This window comes from Meriones unguiculatus, chromosome 14, assembly GCF_030254825.1.
Source record: "Meriones unguiculatus strain TT.TT164.6M chromosome 14, Bangor_MerUng_6.1, whole genome shotgun sequence".
In the NCBI taxonomy this organism is placed as follows: domain Eukaryota; kingdom Metazoa; phylum Chordata; class Mammalia; order Rodentia; family Muridae; genus Meriones; species Meriones unguiculatus.
In genome coordinates, this window is record NC_083361.1 from 78,123,077 (window position 1) to 78,142,004 (window position 18,928).

Consider the following 18,928-nt stretch of genomic DNA (forward strand, 5'->3'; position numbering starts at 1 on the left):
GTTTCACTCTTTCTTTCCTTATCTGCTTTTCTACTTGGGGAAGGAAAGAAGGAAGGAAGGAAGGAAGGAAGGAAGGAAGGAAGGAAGGAAGGAAGGAAGGAAGGGAAAAGAAAAGTTATGAGAAGAATTGTCCCCCAGTCAACTAGTAATGTCTATTTTACTTGTACTATATTATGTAGTTTATGATTTATCTTTTTAAAGCTACCTTATAAAAATTTTAAACATTAAAAGACAAAAAATATTAAGTCCCTTATACTCAAAAATTATACACCCATCTATAATACCCTGAACTATGTTGGCAAGAAGTTGTAGAAATTATGCATTTTTTTTTTCCTTCCTGATCCAGGACCATACATTTTATATCCCTGTCCTACTTCTGGGGCATCTGCTTAGCTTTTTATGTTGTCATGGCACTGACATATCTTAAGAGGATATATTTTAGTTAGGAAATAACTGTTTCTTCACCATCAGTGGAAACAGTTGCCTTTGGAGCAAAAATACTTCATATACTTTGAGGAAAGCATGACAATACACTCATCAGCACTTGCCCTCAGGAAATACATCATGATAGGCTGTCTGTCCCAGTTGATACAGCGATTTCTTGCTATTCTTGTAATTAAATACATGAAGAGATGCCTATCCTGTTTTCTCGTGGATTTGCAAACACTAATATGACTCTTGAATGAATTTTCTCTCATCGTGGTAGTTTCAGAATAGTGATTCCTGACTTTATCATTCTCTGCAGATTCTCCTATAAAGAAAAGCTTTTCATTTCCTCTGATTTTAATTAAGTCTTTTTATAACCTCCGAAATTCCTCCCAAATTTCCTCCCAAATTCATTGTGTCTATTGTTCATATTATGTGGGTTTGGCTTTGATATTCTTTGTACACACCACAATTAAGCACACATCACAATTAATGTAGGTTTTTGTTTTGTTTAATTTTTATTTTTTTAATATTAGTTACAGTTTGTTAACTTTGTATCCCTGCTGTATCCCACTCCCTCTTTCCCTCCCAATCCCACCCACGTACCCTCATCTACTCCCTGCCCCTTTCCAAGTCCACTGATAAGGGAGAACCTCCTCCCCTTCCATCTGATACTGGTTTATCAGGTGTCTTCAGGACTGGCTGCAAAGTCCTCCTCTGAGGCCTAGCAAGGCTGCTTCTCCCGGGGAGGGGGGTGTGTCAAAGAGTCCGCCATCGAGTTCATGTCAGAAACAGTCCCTGTTCCCCTTATTAGGGTAGCCACTTGGATACTGAGCTAACATGGGCTACATCTGAGCAGAGGCTCTAGGTTGCATCCGTACATGGTCCTTGTTCGGAGAAACAGTCTCATAAAAGATCCCTGTGCCCAGATTCTCACCCCAACAACATTAATTTCTACTTTGCAGGCTGAGTGCTAGCTACACTTTCTGCTACAAGGTTATTATCACATCTAAGAGCTCTTTAGAAGAATTGAAACTTTTAAAGAGTTGACCATGACAACTCTTGTTTCCAACATGCCTGTATTTACTCATTTGAACAATGACTGGATTAAGAGACAACTTCCTGGTGTCTACTCTCTCTTTCCACCTTTACACGGGATCTGGAGCTCAAGCTCAGGGGTGTATCATCTCATGGCAAGTGCCTTTACCACAGGGCAGTCTGGCATTGGTTCCTCCTCGTCCTCCCCCTCCTCTTTTTGCTCCTCTTTCTCTGAATTCACATTGTATCACAAATGTCATAAGTGGTTTTATTGTTGTTGTTTTCTGTTGTAATTTGTTTGAACCTGAACACAAATGAAGTCTATATGATAATTTGTTGATGTGATTTGTCTGTGCTAATTTTCAGATTTCCCCTTAAATATTTTGTTTGTTTTGGTTGGTTGGTGCAATATTTATGTTGAAGAGGCCAGGCAATTTGTCTTACAGAGTTTCTAATCAGCACTCTTTATAAAGAAATTTTAAAAAACATGGAAAATCAAATTGTATCTGTCAACTGATCATGGAATCTATAAGATTGAATGTATAATACAAAGTGGTACCTAAACAGCTTTTCTAGGTGAAATACAACTAAGAGAAAACAAATATTTATAAAAATTAAAAAGAGCCACAGAAAAAATCATATTCAAGCCCTGTACAAATTTAAATTCCAACAGAGAACACCATTGCCTACAAAGCTGGCATTATGGAGCTGTAGGAGCAGAAGACCTGGCAGATAAGAAGAAAACAGCAGTAACAGGTCCCTAGTGCTGGGTTTTCTGAATATGAAGGGTAAACATGCCGTGCATCTTTAAGAATGTGGAGTTTACGTGAGAGAAGAGGAGAACTGAGTTTTTACTTTCTTCCTTATACATAATGCATTTTATCTTATGCCAACACTTACCAAAGCATTCTATGGTAAGGGGTCAAGCTAGGAAGTTTCCTGCCATTTGCCCTAAAAATCAGGGGACTTCTGAGGGTCACTGATGAGATGCTAACTGCTGACATTAGTTTCGTAATGTCTGTCACAACATGAAAAGTATTCACTTAACTGACATAAGACAGAATCAGATCAACAGAAACATACATAGATTTCTACGTGCCCATGCATGGTAGACTACAAGAATTGGAGTGTATCCAGTTAAGGACCTAACATACTTACGTCAAGTGGAATGAGAAACCTTTCCAACTGTGGGAGAATTCCTTTTCCAAATGGCCCTATTGCCATATAATTTACATTAATTACATGACCTTAAAGTACACAATTCTGTGCTCCCTACTAGATCTATCACCACAATTTCATCTTTACCCTAAAATAAGTCCATATCCATCAACCATCACTTCCTACTCTCCATACCTCATTACCTAAGCTATATGCAACCACTTACTCACTTCTCTATTAACTAGCTACAAACTGTTTTAGATTGCTATATCTAATGCATCTCGTTGAAATCCCTTTTATTTTATACAAAATGGTACCTACACACTATCATAAGAACAAGAGTGACTTTGAGCTCTCAACTGCATTCATTGCTATCCAATAAAGAAAGATGTAGCAAAATAACCCAAAGAGATGTTACGGAATCTAGTGACATGTGGTAGCCGAAGCAATCGCCAAGCACTGCTGCCCAGGAATGACAGAACACGTGGTGTGGCTTACAATAGTCCAATTGCTTGTAATTTTAAATTTAAACTCGAAGCAGGCATGACTTGCAGAACAGTCACAGGAATACTAACATTTGCAGCCAATTCAGTTTCTGACTTCACTGCTCACCATTTGAGCAACTCTGGACACATACAGAAATAGTGATAAAGCAGGCGCCTGTAGATGTATGTATGTGGTGCCTTAGAACTAAGCTTTGTAAATCAGTGCTCAATAAATACTTTTTTTTCTTGATCAAATTCTAAAGGAGAATTCTTCCCTATGCCAATTTACCCATGCCACATTTGCTTGGTGTTTTCAAAATCGCGATGCAAATTTTCTCCTTAAACAATAAATGGGAAATGAAGATGCTGCAATGCTGAAAAGACAGCACTGGTCAAGTACAGCTAACACTGGAGCTGTAACCCAGCCTTTACCCTAGAGCCATGAGTTACATAAATAGCAAAAGTGCTCGTTTAATTATGGTCCACTAGCACTCATATAGCAGACTTTACTCTTCCATGTTAAAAGAAAAAATTACAGTGGTGATAAAGCCTGGCACCATGTTGTATAGAAGAATAAAAAATAGCCTCGAAAATTACATATAATCTGTTATAACTGAAAATGTTTAGCCAAGCCCCTAAGAGCAAGCGTCGAAATCTGTGTGAGCTGAAGTGGTGATTTAATTTTGTGTCCATACATGTAAGAAAATATAACCCTGAAGGGGGCCAGTACCTTCCATATTATGCAAGAAGGAACCAAAATGCATTTGCTTGTAATACTGTTTTATAATTTTACTTCCGGAGTATCATGTATTTTCTGTCCTTTTAAAAAGTGTGCTGTTCAGTATTATTATGTCCAATCAGAAAACTCATGATACACAACATTTTCATACTTGGGAAATGTTAACACGTTACATTCCTTGCTTTGAGACATGAGAGAATTAATCACAGACAACACCTTTTCATTTTCCTTTGACCCATGAGACCATCTCAATGACGTGGTTCGCATGTAACACCACTTGGGGTCCTAGAAGCCTCTGCACTGTCCATCTGTGTGTATATGTTTGTGTGTTCACCCCCCAGGCTCTCCTCCTCTTGGCATCATTTTGTATTTGCATGAGAATTCATCACTGTTTTGCATGGAAAGTCATCTGTGATGCTAAAAAGAAGTGTCTAACATGGGATCACACACCATTAATTCTTACATGATATTTTTCTTTTACTTTCAGTTACTGGGATTTAAATCTGCTTGAAATGTAAAAGCAGCATGGCACTGGAGTGATGCAAGAATATGTAATGTTCCTTTAAGGACAATATGGGGCACTTCCCTGCCTTGTCTTTGGCTACCAATTCTCAACTACAAGTTCTGAAAAAATTCCATGAGACACACGGTGCTATCTGCAGACTAAGTTCCAAGAAAGCAGTGCTTTAATATGAAATCTAAAACTTTTCCTGATCTGGTATAAAACTAAGCTCCTCTGACATTGGTGTAAGACATTTCAGGACTTGAGTGTTTTCTGAATGGAAATAGTCACCAAAATTGATATTTAATAGAGGAGCACAAGAGCACAAAACAAAAGCCTTGTTTGCACCTTCGGGTCTTTGGTTGGTTTTTGGTTTATTTGGTATTTTTTTGTTTGTTTAGTTGGTTGGCTGGTTGTTTTGGTCGAGCTTCTAACTAATATGGGCACATGACTAAGTCCCACCAATGGGACAATGCTCACCTCACCTCTCAACCAGCAAGTACTAATTTCCTCCAAGCCGCATCTCTGGCTGTACATTTGTTCCTGCCAATGCTAACCCTGGATTAGAATTCCCCTTTCCCATTGCCATTGGCAATTCAATTTAAAACATGTACAACTAAGAAAACCTGTTCCATGGAGATTTTTCTAGCATTTTTAATCAGCTAAAAGATCCAAATCAGTCAAGTACTGATGATAATCAGGCTGAAGAAACATTTCTGAAACATTTTAAAATATGAAATCAATAAGACATTTCACAACAAACAACCCCACAAAGCATTCATGTACCAACAGTCACGATGTGAGAAATTGAATAAAAATCTACTGAACCAGAATGTGCTAATCAATGGAGTTAACAAATTTTATAGCTGTGCTATCTATATTTCAGTTATAATCCAGCCCTCTTTAAACTAATAGACAGCTTGTCCGTTAAAGGCATTTGGTATCCATCCTTATATTTTTTCCCCTTACCAAAATGTACATGGGTGACTATCATGAAAGCATGCATGTGTGATCACCAAGTAAATACAGCATTGCCAGCTTCTGGTTAGCATGCTGGCTATCGCCAAGGAACTATGATACTGCCATTGGACCCCACCTCTCTGTGCTTCTCCATCTAGTCTGTAATGAGGGTGTGAGGCTAAATTATCTTTTGAATTAGAAATCTCGCGCTATAATTACCAAATATCCTAATACCACATGCTTCCCTGTGCAATCTGAGTTAAATCCAAGCTAAGATAATACAAATTCAGTATTAAGATACCTAGACAATGGGGGGGAGGGGGAAAACCTACTTTTTCTATAGTCATTTTATGCCTGACGGTGATAAAATGAGAATTGTACAGCATAGCGTGCGGATACAGCCTCGCACGATCCCAACACCTAAGAAGTGTGTTGTCTTGCAGATGAAGATACAGAAGTTAAGAGAGATCCAGTTACTTGTCAAGGGTGATGGGCAAGCTCTCAGCCCAGGACAGAGTCTGGATCTTCTACCTTAAGACATTTTCTGTCACCACTGATCTGAAAAGGCTATTTTGACCGTAAAAACCATTTTTCCCAAGGTGTCATTATGCAGAGTTGGCACTCCTTGAAAATCAAGTCTGCCTCTAGAATCCTCCAGCACCTTTGTAGAGTGTCCACTTGCGTCACTGCAGCTCTCTGTGCTTTTACAAACTAGTTGTTTTGTCAGCATGAGTGTGACAGCAATTAGACGTCCCGTTTTTGCCCCATGCCTTTTCTCCTTCACAGTCATTCAATGACAAGCGTAAAAAGAGCTTCATCTTTTCACGAAAATTCCCATTCTACAAGAACAAGGAGCAGAGTGAGCAGGAAACCAGTGATCCTGAACGTAAGTAGATTCTCCAAGATAACGCCACCTGCAGCACAAGAAAAAAAAAAAAAAACCTTCATGGGCAACACTCACGGCAGGCTCTCCCACGCCACACACCTAGGCAAATGACACGGCAGGCAGGCAGGGCAGGTTTTACTACTGTGACCAGTGTTTGACTGCAGTCTGGATCCTAGAAAGGGCCTGCCTGAGGCACAAAGCACCAGAAAGGGCCTTGACAAAGCTGGGGCTTCAATTCCAACTAGCCTCTCTCTGCGACCAGGAACAGGTCTGGCTTGATCATGCAACTCCCTAAGGCTTGAGGCAAATCTCCTTTCTACCTGGTCATATTGGACTACATTGCCACATATGTATGTTGTCTTGGGTTCGAGCTTGGTGCATTAGTCCGCTCTTACCCTCCAGAAAGCCATTAAACACTGAGAAGGGATATTCGTGGACACAGAATTTGTTATGAAATTTGGAGGGGGGACATTCTTCACAGTGAACAAATTACATTCACTGAGCTTTCCCCCCCACCCCCTCCTCACAGTCTCTGGCTTCAACCTTTTGAGTTGATTACAAGCCAAAAATTCTCTTTTATTAACTCAGTTCAGGGAGTTTGGGGTGAACGTGATTTTTCAGAAGGTAAGAGAGTGGGATCCAGACTGCTCGGGCAACACGGCCTGTCATGGTAGTACCCATTTTGACTCCACTGACTTCTGCCTTCCTCTTCCGTGGCTGTTCTTCCTCTCTCATTGCTCTCTCTGGGGACTTCCATGCAGGACATCCCCGGATTAGGTGACGACGGTTATGGAACAAAGACTCTGAGTAAGTTTCCAGGAATGGTCACTGTGAACTTCTCCTTTCCTTTCCTTTTGAGTTTGGCTTTTGTTCCTTTTCTTGAGGGCCTTTCATTCCTAGCATGCACACGATACGAGTTTTATTTGTTACCTAGCTGTGAATGCTCCTACAAAATAATTTTTTCGGTCATTTTGTTCTGCATGTCAGCATTTCAAAGCAAAGCGTGTCAGGCAGTCTAACTCTTGCTGCATTAACATCTCCCCTTTCTGACCGTGTGATAATGGCCGACATGGTCTGGATGTCCAGCATGGCATCACTTGCTCAGCCACCAACTTCCTCTCAGAGAGCAAGAGACCATGTTGAAATGAAAGGGTGAGCAAAGTGTTCTAGAATGGCAAAGTAGAAATAGACTTTATGTTCTCTCTTCTGCCTTTCCAACAATGAAAAATATAATGACCTTGCCCAATTCTGTAACTGAGCTATACTTAATAAAGGAGCTGTTTCATACTCAAAAGCAACATACATTCTCAAAACGTAAATATTAAACTATCTGAGCCTTAATTCTTTGTTATTAACTTTGACTGATTTTTTTTTCTCTGACTTGCAGTGGTCCTGCTTGAACCATTTGTATGATAGTTTTAGATAAATATGAATACCTTTTCTTATCAATGAGTTACCAGCTATATTGTGTTTTCAGAGCTTCATCTTGTAGCACAGAATGAAAAATAAGATATATAAGCATTTTCAGCTTATTCATGTCTTTGGTCTATGTCTCGTTACACTTAGCAGTTAAGAACAAGTATCTATGTCTCGATTTTATGCTATGATTTTGCTTTCTTTGATCCTCACCCCACTCTAGAAGCACCAATGAAATAAGAACAGAATGTTGTATCTTTTACAGATGTATCACATATTCAATTTTGTCCTGTTCGTTTTAATGTAATAGCTACAAGGAAATATTTTTAGTCATTCATTTCATTTTATAAAGCAAAAATACCATTGAGTTGGATTTCACATTCAGGGGCTGTTTACATAAGCCTGTGCATTTTCAATAGCTGTTTACATAAGCCTGTGTGATGATGCCTGCCTTTCAGGGTTCAAGTTTTGACTCTCACCGGCCTGTTTTAGGCACGTAGCTGTAGAAAACAAAATCTGGTTGAGTGCTGCTCTCCTTAAAGATGAAAACTTTATCTTTGAAAGATTGTATAGAATGTGGTATGAAATTTAAACATCAATTTTAGAATCATCTGGAAGGCATCAAGCACCACCTGGGGGAATTTATGCTTTCAATTTGGAAGGGAAGGGATTGTTTTAGCATATCGCTAATAGCAAACATCGTTTAAAAAAAAAATAAAGTATGTAATGCCCTGTTGGGTCCAGAATGTCCAGATGTTTGCTTACTCTTTAAAAACTGAACAGATCCAATTGCTGAGGGGAAAAACAAAAAGCTACCCCCTACAACACAGCTTCAAAGTAGGTAAGACAAGAATGTCCAGTGAAGGTGCCCTGCCCTATCATTCACATCTTTACTGTGTGCTCACTGATAGACAGTGGCCTTTCATGGGCTCATCCAGCCCTTTCCTGTGAGTCCTTGGACTTGATAAATGGATGCCCAAATTAACAGCAAAGCTCTTTCCATAAAGTCACACAGAGAGGAATGGTTTGTGCTATAGAATCAATCCCATGAGCAGGCAAAAATGTATATATCAAAGCATTTTAAAGCACTTTGGGGTTTTTTTGCTGTTGAGAATAATGTATCTTTTTTTTCTCTCTCTCTTTACGTATTGCCAAATAGTTTAAAGTGAGGTCGTCACGTATATATCATTTCAGTACAGTAACATTCGAAGTTGCTAAGTTTTACATAACTGACTCATCAGCTGAACGACATACATGCACACCTCTGTGTGTTAGCCAGGTCCTTCAGGATGAGTTAAACATAATTCATACCAGATCCTGCCCTGGATATCAGGCCATTTCTCTTCTGCCTGCTCCATTCTCCCAGAATTTAATAGCTATTCAAGCAAGGATCATAGAATAAAAACTAAGTCATGAACCATTTCTCAGGGACTTCCTGCTTCCTCCCATATTTTCTACTCACTGAAGCGGGAAAGAGCTTCAAGAATCCCTTTAGACCTGTGGATTCTCTTGCAAGGTATTTAAATTGAAAATAAAATTGAAGGGACTCCCAAGTTGGCAAACTTAGCCTTCCTTCCAAATAATTAAGGGCTAAAACAGAAATACTGAGAATTGCCTACATAACAGTGGGCACACACTGTCCTTCCCTCTACCACTCAATGGATGTGTCATAGTATTTACAGAAAGAACATCACCTGGGTTGTTATTGTTTGATAGTAAAAGGTACTTTTTATTTGATAAAAAGGAAGGAACAGAAGTATCGTGTAAACTGGCAATAAAGTTTTCATCTTCCTCTTCTCTGGATTCTCTAGTGCGATCTCTTCTGCGGCCTTTCACTTGCCTTTGCTCACATTTCCAGTAGCTTTGCATGGGTGTGTCCTTTCCGTTCTGGCTGCTCTCTGATGCTTGATCCTTCTTTAATTTGCTGTGCTGTCCTTGCAGAACACGTCTCTTCTAATGCCAGCGATAGCGAAAGTAGCTGCCGTAAGTTACTGCTTGGGCTTGTGGATCTTTTCTTTGCCATTGCCCCCATTGCCTGCGGTAGTCATTTCAGATTCTTTCCAACTGCTGCTATTTTTTTTTGTCATCCTTCTCCAAAGCAAATGGCTTGAAATGAAATCAGCATTTGATGTGGAAAGATACAAATGACACAGGGGCCATCAGTGGACCCTGACATGATTTGTGAATGCAAGCACAGATTTTGTAATACTAATTCAAAACCTCAGCTGGTTGAGACCCCATGGTGGAGGATTTGACATTCTATCACCGTAAATCAATTTAACCTCTCTGTAGGAGGAAAGAGAGTCATGATTCTATTCTTCTCTTTTTGCCTTTTCCCTTCTGCTCCTGGAACAGAAATATTTCTAAATTACAGTGTTCCTTCTAAATCAGGTGTCTTTTGTATCACTTTCTCCTTGATTAATATTTTAAGACACATAGCTTATCTATGCGTCTAACCTTACTTTGGGGAATAGTTGAGAAATTTATGAAAATGCTTCATCTAATGCTGAAAGAATTTTTAAAACTTTTTAGGTCATTAAGGTAGGTGACTATTTTTAAATGTTCTCCGGTCAAGCCATTTGCTTAGTGTATGGAAATATTCACCAAACGACAAGCACATCCTTCTAATCAGCCCTCATAGTTTCTAGCTGCCTACTTACTGGTCTTTGGTGACTGATATAGGTACCTGTTACCACTGAGATCCTTACGATGTCTTTAATTTTAATTTGCACTCCTTAGCCAAACAGGTTACCCAAAAACAATTTTCAAGGGCCAATACATGACCCACAGAAATAAATACCAATGCAGAAATTGGTATTGTCTTTTGCTTGAATATTAATTGAAAAGTAAAGTTGTTTGGGGCATCCTGTCCCACCCTGCTATAGTATGATACATTATAGAGCCATGCTTTTTGAGGCAGGGTGCTGATTAGTAGGTATAATCTAGAGTTTGAGAAGGGTTTTGAAGAAGGAGGCTGGTGGCCAGTAGAAAACACACACAAGAGATAGATGTCAGGTAACAATAGGGTCAGGGAAGGAAGGTGACACAGACCAAAGACTGAATTGACAAAATTGTGATATGATGCCCAGGCAGAATATTAAAATCGCATGATTGTCATATTGATGGGAGTTTTATTACAGGAGAAAATTCCATCAAATCTCGCTGATGGAGGGAGTCAGAGTTCTTGTACTTAACGTGGTTGCACTCTTCCTACTCTTATGATTAACCCCACATTAGGATAAAAAATATTGCCTCTCCCATTTCTCACTGATTTTCAATTCAGAAACTAGCCAAGAAGGAAGGACCATAGCTTATCTCTCTGATTCCATGAGCCACCCTTGATTTTTCATACGGAGCAAAGCGACCTGTTAGTTTTCATGAAGATCACTGACACTAATTTCCTTAGTTTTCAGTTTTCAAGAACTCTTCCCCCATTCAGTAGACACTAGAGGAAAGGAAAATGGCATGCCTTGTTTTACAGTCCTCTTCATGGGATATATCTATAGTAACTACCTTCCCCTTTGGAAAATTACTTTTAGCATACCTTTCCTAGAACCATTAAGTCACAGAAGTTAGTAAGCTGTTAGAATGATGTGCTGTGATGACACCAATCATTCTTTTCCCTCCCAAACTATAGCTGTACACAAATATTCACTGAGGGAATAAAGGAAGCAATTCTCTACAGTGTAAAATTCCTATGAGAAGAGAGGGAGTTGAAGTTTGAATCATGATGATAGCAAAGCAGACATGGTATATAAACATTACATTCAGGTCTCAGATTACAGAGGCTCAATCATGCAAGAGTCTGTCCAAAGGTAGGAGGGACACACACTGGTTCATTTGACAACTGCTACATACAAGGTCACCTTTCTCAGCACTATAAAACCCAATATGAAAATCCATCAAGCCTAGATATCAGTGTACATGTACTAGGAATCAGAACAGGAACTGCTGAGACCAGGATAAGAGTTTGACTCCAGGACAACAGATGCATCATTTCAGATAGGAAGTGTCCTACAGACAGGAAGCGACCTATGTGCTAAGCTTTAGAAAGAAGAGCACTTGGCAAAAAGGAGAAAGGAACTTTCTGTGAGGGGCAATGCCATGACAAAAAGTCAGAAGTATGGCCAAGACATGTGTTCTAGAACGAGGCAACTTTGATTAAAAATAGGCTGTATTTTTTGTAGTAAATTTCTGCCTTTTGCTGTAATTGAGACTAGTTTTATGTCTCATAAATAGTAATGCAAATGAATATGGAAAGACACTTTGCAAATGTGAAAACACTGCCTGTTCAATCTGGATACAAAGGTAACTTTATAAAAACTGAGTGATACAAGATAGTCCAAAGCTAATACTGCGCAGTGAGCAAAACCCCATTCACACTGCACTCTGGAGACACGTCCCTACACAGGCATCCCTCCACACCTCCACTTTTAAACATAATTCAGACATCCACCACACCAAGTAAAGCATTACAGAATAATTTTTCCAAGTAGAACTATATTGATCAGCAGCTAAGATGAAATTAGCATGCACATTGCCTAATTATACAAAATACCACTTCAAAACCTGAACTATTGAATAGTTCCAAATTTTTATCTGCCAATAAAGTAGTGAAGTTAAGGCTCACATTTTTGGCCTTTCTGTATGTACCTTCCAAGTGCCCTTGTATTGGGAGGCAATAAATACCAAGCAGGTATTGTCAAGACCAAGCAAACCCCCACAGCTGAAGAGCCACCTCTCAAAGCCCCGTCAAGCTCTTTACACATAACGGATGTACGGGAGTTGACCATTATCCTTCCTGTCCATCGGCATTCATCAATTAAATTAGGATTTTCCAAATGAGGATCTCGAGGAAATGACCTGAGTACGGTCTCTGGGAGAGGAGACCCAAGACTTCTCCGAAGCAGTCGGTGGCCATGGCTCTCATATTCTCCATCCTGCTCCACTTTTCACAAGCACTGCCCTCAGCTGCCTTTAATCCATTCAACTTCACTGTCTCGGTTGACTTCTGCGATGAAACTGTGGGTAGGTAGGTCGTATCTTGACAGCCTACTTTGCACAGGAGGCAGCCAGAGCTCTAAGAGGCTGTGGAGCTCACCAGGAAGTGGTGGCCCTGAAGTTGCAAGGAGAGCTTGTGATTCTGGCTCCATGAACGCTTCCCTCCACCCTCTGTTCTGTAACCCCAGCTTCTTGCTGTTTCGCCCAATACGTTGCCACCATTCTGTACCATGGATCATATTATTAAGACTAAAACTGCTTCCAGCATTAACTGTGCACTAAGCCTGGTTTTTTGGCTGAGCAATTTAATCTTTTGACTATCTCATGGAAACAGAGCTAAGGAATCGATGTAAATCAAGATGTCAACTGTAACCAATTGAAGCTGATTGAAGAATTGTATAAAGGAGCCAGAGAGATGGTTCAGCAGTTAAGAATACTTGCTATTCTTCCGGAAGACCTGAGTTTGATTCCAAGTACCCACATGGAGATTTACGACTGTTTGTAAATGTTTGTTTCAAGAGGGTGCAATAGCCTCTCTGGCCTCCACAGGCACCAGGCATAATGTACAGACATACATGCAGGCAAAACATCCGGAGTCATAAAAGAAAAACTAAGAAATACCCATGAAAGACTTTTGTGGCTACACTGAAGCTCATCAGCAGTCCAGGCAGTGACTTCTGTATGCTGCCCCTTGAGAGCACAGAATGGAGGAGTGCCTCCACAAGGTCCTTACTCGCCACCCTAAACTTTTCTGATGCTAACGTTCTCAGCCTGATTCAGAACAGCTGTCAGGTGTGAGCATTAAGAACCAAATTAAGAACTTTAAATACAACTCCCCTACTCCCTCTCTTGTTTCCAAGAACCCAGAAAAACAGAAGCTTTTTTTTTGGGGGGGGTCTCTGGGTAAGGAGCACTGGAGTCTTGCTCTAGCCACACTTCACTGCAATGGGTTCTTGATCCCCACATCCAGAGTTGTACAGAGTCTGTTAGAAAACAACTCTGCCAAGTGTCTGACGGCAACAAACCCCTCAGCCTGCGCTGTTTGCCCACTGCCAGCCAACAGCGTTGCCAAAATAAGACTGAGCATGGTTTGTACCTTTTGCCAGCTGTTATTCTAAGTGCCAAACTCTTGTGAGGAAAAAAGAGGAAAAAAAATTACTAAGGATGACTGCAGAGGTGATATATCAACAGAGAGCAAGGGAAAGCTGAAGTGCGGGTGTCTGTGGGCGGACCTCTGCGGGCCTCTCCGTGATCCTGCCCTCTTTTCAGAGCCATGCCCTTGGTTCACTGCAGTGACTCCCATGGAGAAGTCTACACCTCCCGCCCTCCTAAGACAGTATGAAATACCCAACGGAGAAAAACAGCTGTGAATTTAAATCATGGTTCGGCTATATACTAAGAGCAAATGGGCCTCATCAAATTCAGCTTCTCCATCTATAGAATGGGTCACCAGAGTACCAACTACCAAGAAAACAAGCCGCCAAAATGATAGGAAAGGAAAGCCCCTTGTGTCCTGCAGAATGAGATAGAGAGGTGCATTTTTCTCTCTTTTTTGCTGTAAGAATGGCTGTTTCCACTCTTTCTTTTCTACTACTCATTAGGCTGTTTTGTTTTTTAAACTGGAGCATGGAAACTGAGTTAAGGTGCTGAATCCATATGTCTCACATAGCCTCAACCTCATGGCTTCTCCAACCACTTCCCATGTACACACAGTACCTGCTTGAACAGGTCCATAAGGGCCAGGATGCATAGAGGATGCTACATTACCACCTGCTCTAAATGAAAACCAGTTCCTTCCATAAGAAGCATATTAAAAACCACTGGACAAACAATTCTGTCATAAAAGAAAGTCTGGGCTTGTCCCAGTTTTCTGAATCACAATGATGCAGACTGACATCAGATGTTATTTAAGATTTGCGTCCAGAAGATCCCATTGGGGTGATCTGCAAGATGACTGGAAAGAGATTCAAATAGAAGCATGACGTATTATATTTATTTAGAGGAAGCTATATTTCCCAAAATGAAATGATTATATTCACAGACACACAGAATAAAGTCTTCCTTTGGGCTCATTACTCATCTTGTTCTTTACAACGGAAATCACAACGTGACTTCTGACATCTTTAAACACTTGAGTCACAGTGGCGGATGGCATTTTTCATGGAACAACCAGTGTAGCAGGCAGCCTCTGATATTGGCCCCTGACACCTGCAGCTCTGTCTCCTTCTCAGGATTCTCCATTCAGACTATTTGACCAAGCCTTCCCTATGAAGTCAGAGTCAAGCATTGCCACCATGGGTGAACCATGCTACTGTCCCTCAAACTTTTTCTCCACAAACTCCCCCCTCCCCCACCTTCTGCATGTCAGTATATCTGCAGATCAGATGACTGGGACTTTAACATCAGTCTCTTTTTCCCCACCTCAACTCTGATTTTTGTGTTTGATTCTTTCCCTGAGTACATAAAATTCTGAAACATCCCACACTGATGCCTTTCTCAGACATAAGGGTTTGTCCTAAGCCCTTCTAGGGCAGATGTGGAGCAAGTCTCCTTGTCCCTTCAAGATATAGTATGGCCTAGCAGTGCCAGTCCCAGCAATAAGTCCTCTTTGGGGTAAAGGTAAAAGTGACTTCAGTTGGTAGCCATTTCTTACCACTACCAAGGCTCTCTACAATTACAAACATATCATAAAGAATTACCCAAATCAACTGCAGTTACCAAAACCGTCTATGCAGTTTCCACAGTGGAGCTATGAAAGAGAAACTGGTAGTGACAGACTGTTTGGGATGGTCAGTCCATGGACTCTATAGTACAGAACAATGAGGTTCACTCTCTTTTGGCCTTGGCAAAGAGCACCTCCCATCCCACTCCTCCTCCAGTGTCTCCTCAAGCAGACACTGAACTGTTTCCAACATCCCTACCCTGTTCTCACACCAAAGACTGGTCAACGCTAAACCTAATGCAAATATAGGAGCAGAAGGTTTGGGATTTGCAGATGGACTGGGACAACCCTATGACCAACTATTTGAGCTAGTGTATCAATTTGATTTAAAACTAATTGCTAAACAAAGCTGAAATTAGCTCTCTAGAGTAATCAGTTGGCTCAAGGCCCACCCTAAGGCAGAGGACATGCAACAGATGCTGGTGGAAATGCTGGCATTTTTACAGCATTGCTTACCTTAGTTTTCATTCTGAGGCCTCGGGACACGAGTTAGCAGCAGTCTTAACCAACTGCCTAGGACACACCTTTCAACTTGGAGAGGGACCAGGGCTTGAAGTAGGTCTCCCACATGTTAAGTACATGCTCTGTCCCACAGCTATAACCCCAGTGTCCTCAATTTAAATCTAATTAAACTGACCAAGGGCAGACTCCTGATGACTCAGTATTAGACTAAACCCCTAGCATCCTGTAATAATATTCTCACAAAGTTTCTATGTCTTAAATGAAATAGACACATGCTTTTGGACCACATACTCAGGAAAATAAAATAGGAGATGAATTACAAGGATCAGAAATCCTGATGAAGTAGCGTGGCATTATGGGATGGACCTCTCCTAAGTAGCTTTATTTGTAAGGCTTGGTGTGAGGGCATGGCACACCATTTCTAATGTCAGATAAAAAGCACTCCTTCAGATCACTCCCTCACTGCAGAGAGCTAGCAGCACATTATCACTTAAAGTTATGGCTGTGCAATAGCCAGGCTTCAGAGTTTTATGAGGATGGAGGCATTTTTGAATGGTTCAAGGAGGGAGTGCAAGGAAAATTAACCCTCAACTGTGCGTTTCCTGTGTTTTGAAACAGGAACTGTAGTTATCGGCCGTGGCTGGCTGTTTGTTAACTGTAATTTTCCTTTCTTTTCTTCTCAGGAGGACAAGAAGATCTCATTCTTTCCTATGAGCCTGTCACAAGGCAGGAAAGTAAGTTCCCCGGCATACCCAAGTTCCTGATTTCCAGGCTATGACAGGTGACATCAAACTCAGCTTAATACTCAGACACAGGCTCAGTAACGGCTCCCAGAGGGACAGAACAGTCCTTGAGAGGTGGGATCTCAATAAAAAGGCCCATGTCCAAATCATAGAAGGCCCTGAGCTGCAGGACGGATGGAAAACAGCTTCCAGGAAGCTGATGCCAGCCCAGTTTTGGAAGGGACTGATAGAGGCCGATAGAAGTGTTGCAGAGAAAATTGAAGCATCAGATGGAGACTTGCATCAAATAGTCTAAAATACCTTCTAACACACAAGGGAATCACAGAGTCCCCAGCGGAGCACAGACAGTATTTTTAGCTGAGGAAAAAAAGTGCACATACATGAAGTGTTGTTACTATTAACAATGACTTTAAATAATGGCCAAAAGGCTGGTTGGCTTTTTTTGCCCCTAGGCTCCCTAAATCCACGTGTTTTGACATGGGGTAGTTAAAGTCTGGAAGAAGCAAAACTCCTCCTCCTTTCCATTGGCAGCTGCTGCGGGTGCTTTATTGTCTGTTAGTAAAAATCCAAACAGCAGCATCCTGAGGGCTAAACGTGCAATCCTGCGTGCAGGGTTCTAGGAGTAGTTCACCCCAGGATAAGGCTTAGAGCAACTTGCTGGCCCTCTGCCATGAGGAATCACTTCTGAAGAGGGGCTGGACTGCATTTGAATTGCAGCGTTTGCATCTTCCTTTCCCTCCCTGCAGTAAACTACACCCGGCCAGTGATTATCCTGGGCCCCATGAAGGATCGAATCAATGACGACTTGATATCTGAATTTCCTGATAAATTTGGCTCCTGTGTGCCTCGTAAGTATCCCTTTTCTTTTCTCTGGGCCAAAACGTGAATCCTCGATGGATAATCAAACATAATCCTGCCCCTCAAGGAGTGTCTCTGGTGTGATTCATATGTCATCGGTTACCTATTATCTGAGCGCGGGACTTAGTATATCCGCCTAACACTTTTCATCTGGGCTGTCACGTACTGTTTCCTGTTGATAAGGACTGACCTTCATCCCTGGAAGATATCAAGATCTCCTGGAACGTCCCCTAGCACTTGAGACAACATGCTCTTTATAAGCCCCAGTGAGTTATTCTAGATTGGCTGAAATGCAACTGTGACACCCTTATCCATTGAGCAAGGGCGATCAGAAGCAAAACCACACAGTGAAATTGTCTCTGAGTGACTCATGCCAAGCGGTCTTCAGGTGGGAAGAGGCAAGTGGAAGCTTGTTGACCACAGCCGAGAGAACAGAATCCGAAGAACTTTAAACATCATCATTGCCACTTGCCCTCCCACCTTGCACACAATTCCCTTCTTCTTTTCCTGTTTTTCTTCCTCTTTCATGAATAGCACTGTTCTATGGTAATAAGTACATATTTATTTTACAGAATTTAAAAAAAATTAGTTAACCAAAGAATCATGAAGCATATAGAATATCACATAATACTAAAATACTAAAATATATTCATTCTTTCTCCCAATACATTTTTAAATCTAACATTTAAAATAATTATATTCACTGAAAAATGTATAGACATTTTGGATTTCCTTTCCTCTTTTGATATTATGGATTATATTTTATAAATTACTATAGTGAATATATTTAGAAATAAAATTATCTTACCTTTAATCAACTTCAAGATTGAACATATGTTAACTTTTTAAAGTTATATAGCTATTTTCCCGTCGTCTCCCTAACAAAACATTAACATAAAATTGTTAGATTTGATGACTTTCGGTCCCACCTAAACTATACATTACTATACGTAATTTTAAGCCTATTTTAAACATATTTAAACATATTCATAATTATATGGTCTTCTTACCTCCTAAGTACATGGTACATTTTCCTTTCGACTTTAATAATCTATGTGCTCTCTGTGCTGTGGTGCTATAAATTTTGTGGTAGTGGTTACTTGAAAACAGGATCTCACTATGTAGTCCCTACTGGTCTGGAACTCATGACCTTGCTTATGAATCCTGAGTGCTAGAATTACATTCATGCAGCCTCACTCTAGGGTGTGGTGCTATCTTGTTGAGAGTCTGGATTTTGTTGTTTTGTTTTTTTTTAAGCAACAATGTGCTGACAGACCAGCTTGTTGTACTTGTAACTTGCTTTTAGACTTTTGAAGGCAGTCCTCAAATAGCCAACTGTCCAATTTTACATGAACTGCAGTGTCTTTTACAACTGAGTGGCCTCCGGACTCTCCACTTAGACACAGCATCAGAGGAAGGATAAATAGAAACTTGCCCTCACATGTCTCTAATCCTTTATAATTACAACTGTGCCTTGTCTGCTGTTTGATACCTGAAACAAGTTATTTCTTGTATTTTGTCCTGTTTCATCA

General features: G+C 40.6%; 1 protein-coding gene across 29 annotated transcripts in view; it reads left to right on the forward strand.

The window, feature by feature from the left end:
- Window positions 1-18,928, forward strand: part of Dlg2 (discs large MAGUK scaffold protein 2) — a 1,917,798-nt gene that overhangs the window by 1,880,592 nt on the left and 18,278 nt on the right. For 14 of the 29 annotated variants that reach the window (XM_060367555.1, XM_060367549.1, XM_060367553.1 and 11 more), the window contains 4 exons: window positions 6,095-6,194; window positions 9,552-9,593; window positions 16,479-16,529; window positions 17,285-17,386. In XM_060367555.1, coding sequence (XP_060223538.1) covers window positions 6,095-6,194; window positions 9,552-9,593; window positions 16,479-16,529; window positions 17,285-17,386 — 295 coding nt within the window. Of the gene's footprint in view, window positions 1-6,094; window positions 6,195-6,955; window positions 7,002-9,551; window positions 9,594-16,478; window positions 16,530-17,284; window positions 17,387-18,928 lie in introns of all 29 variants that reach the window. The other 15 variants (XM_060367557.1, XM_060367552.1, XM_060367569.1 and 12 more) reach the window with 3 other exon arrangements.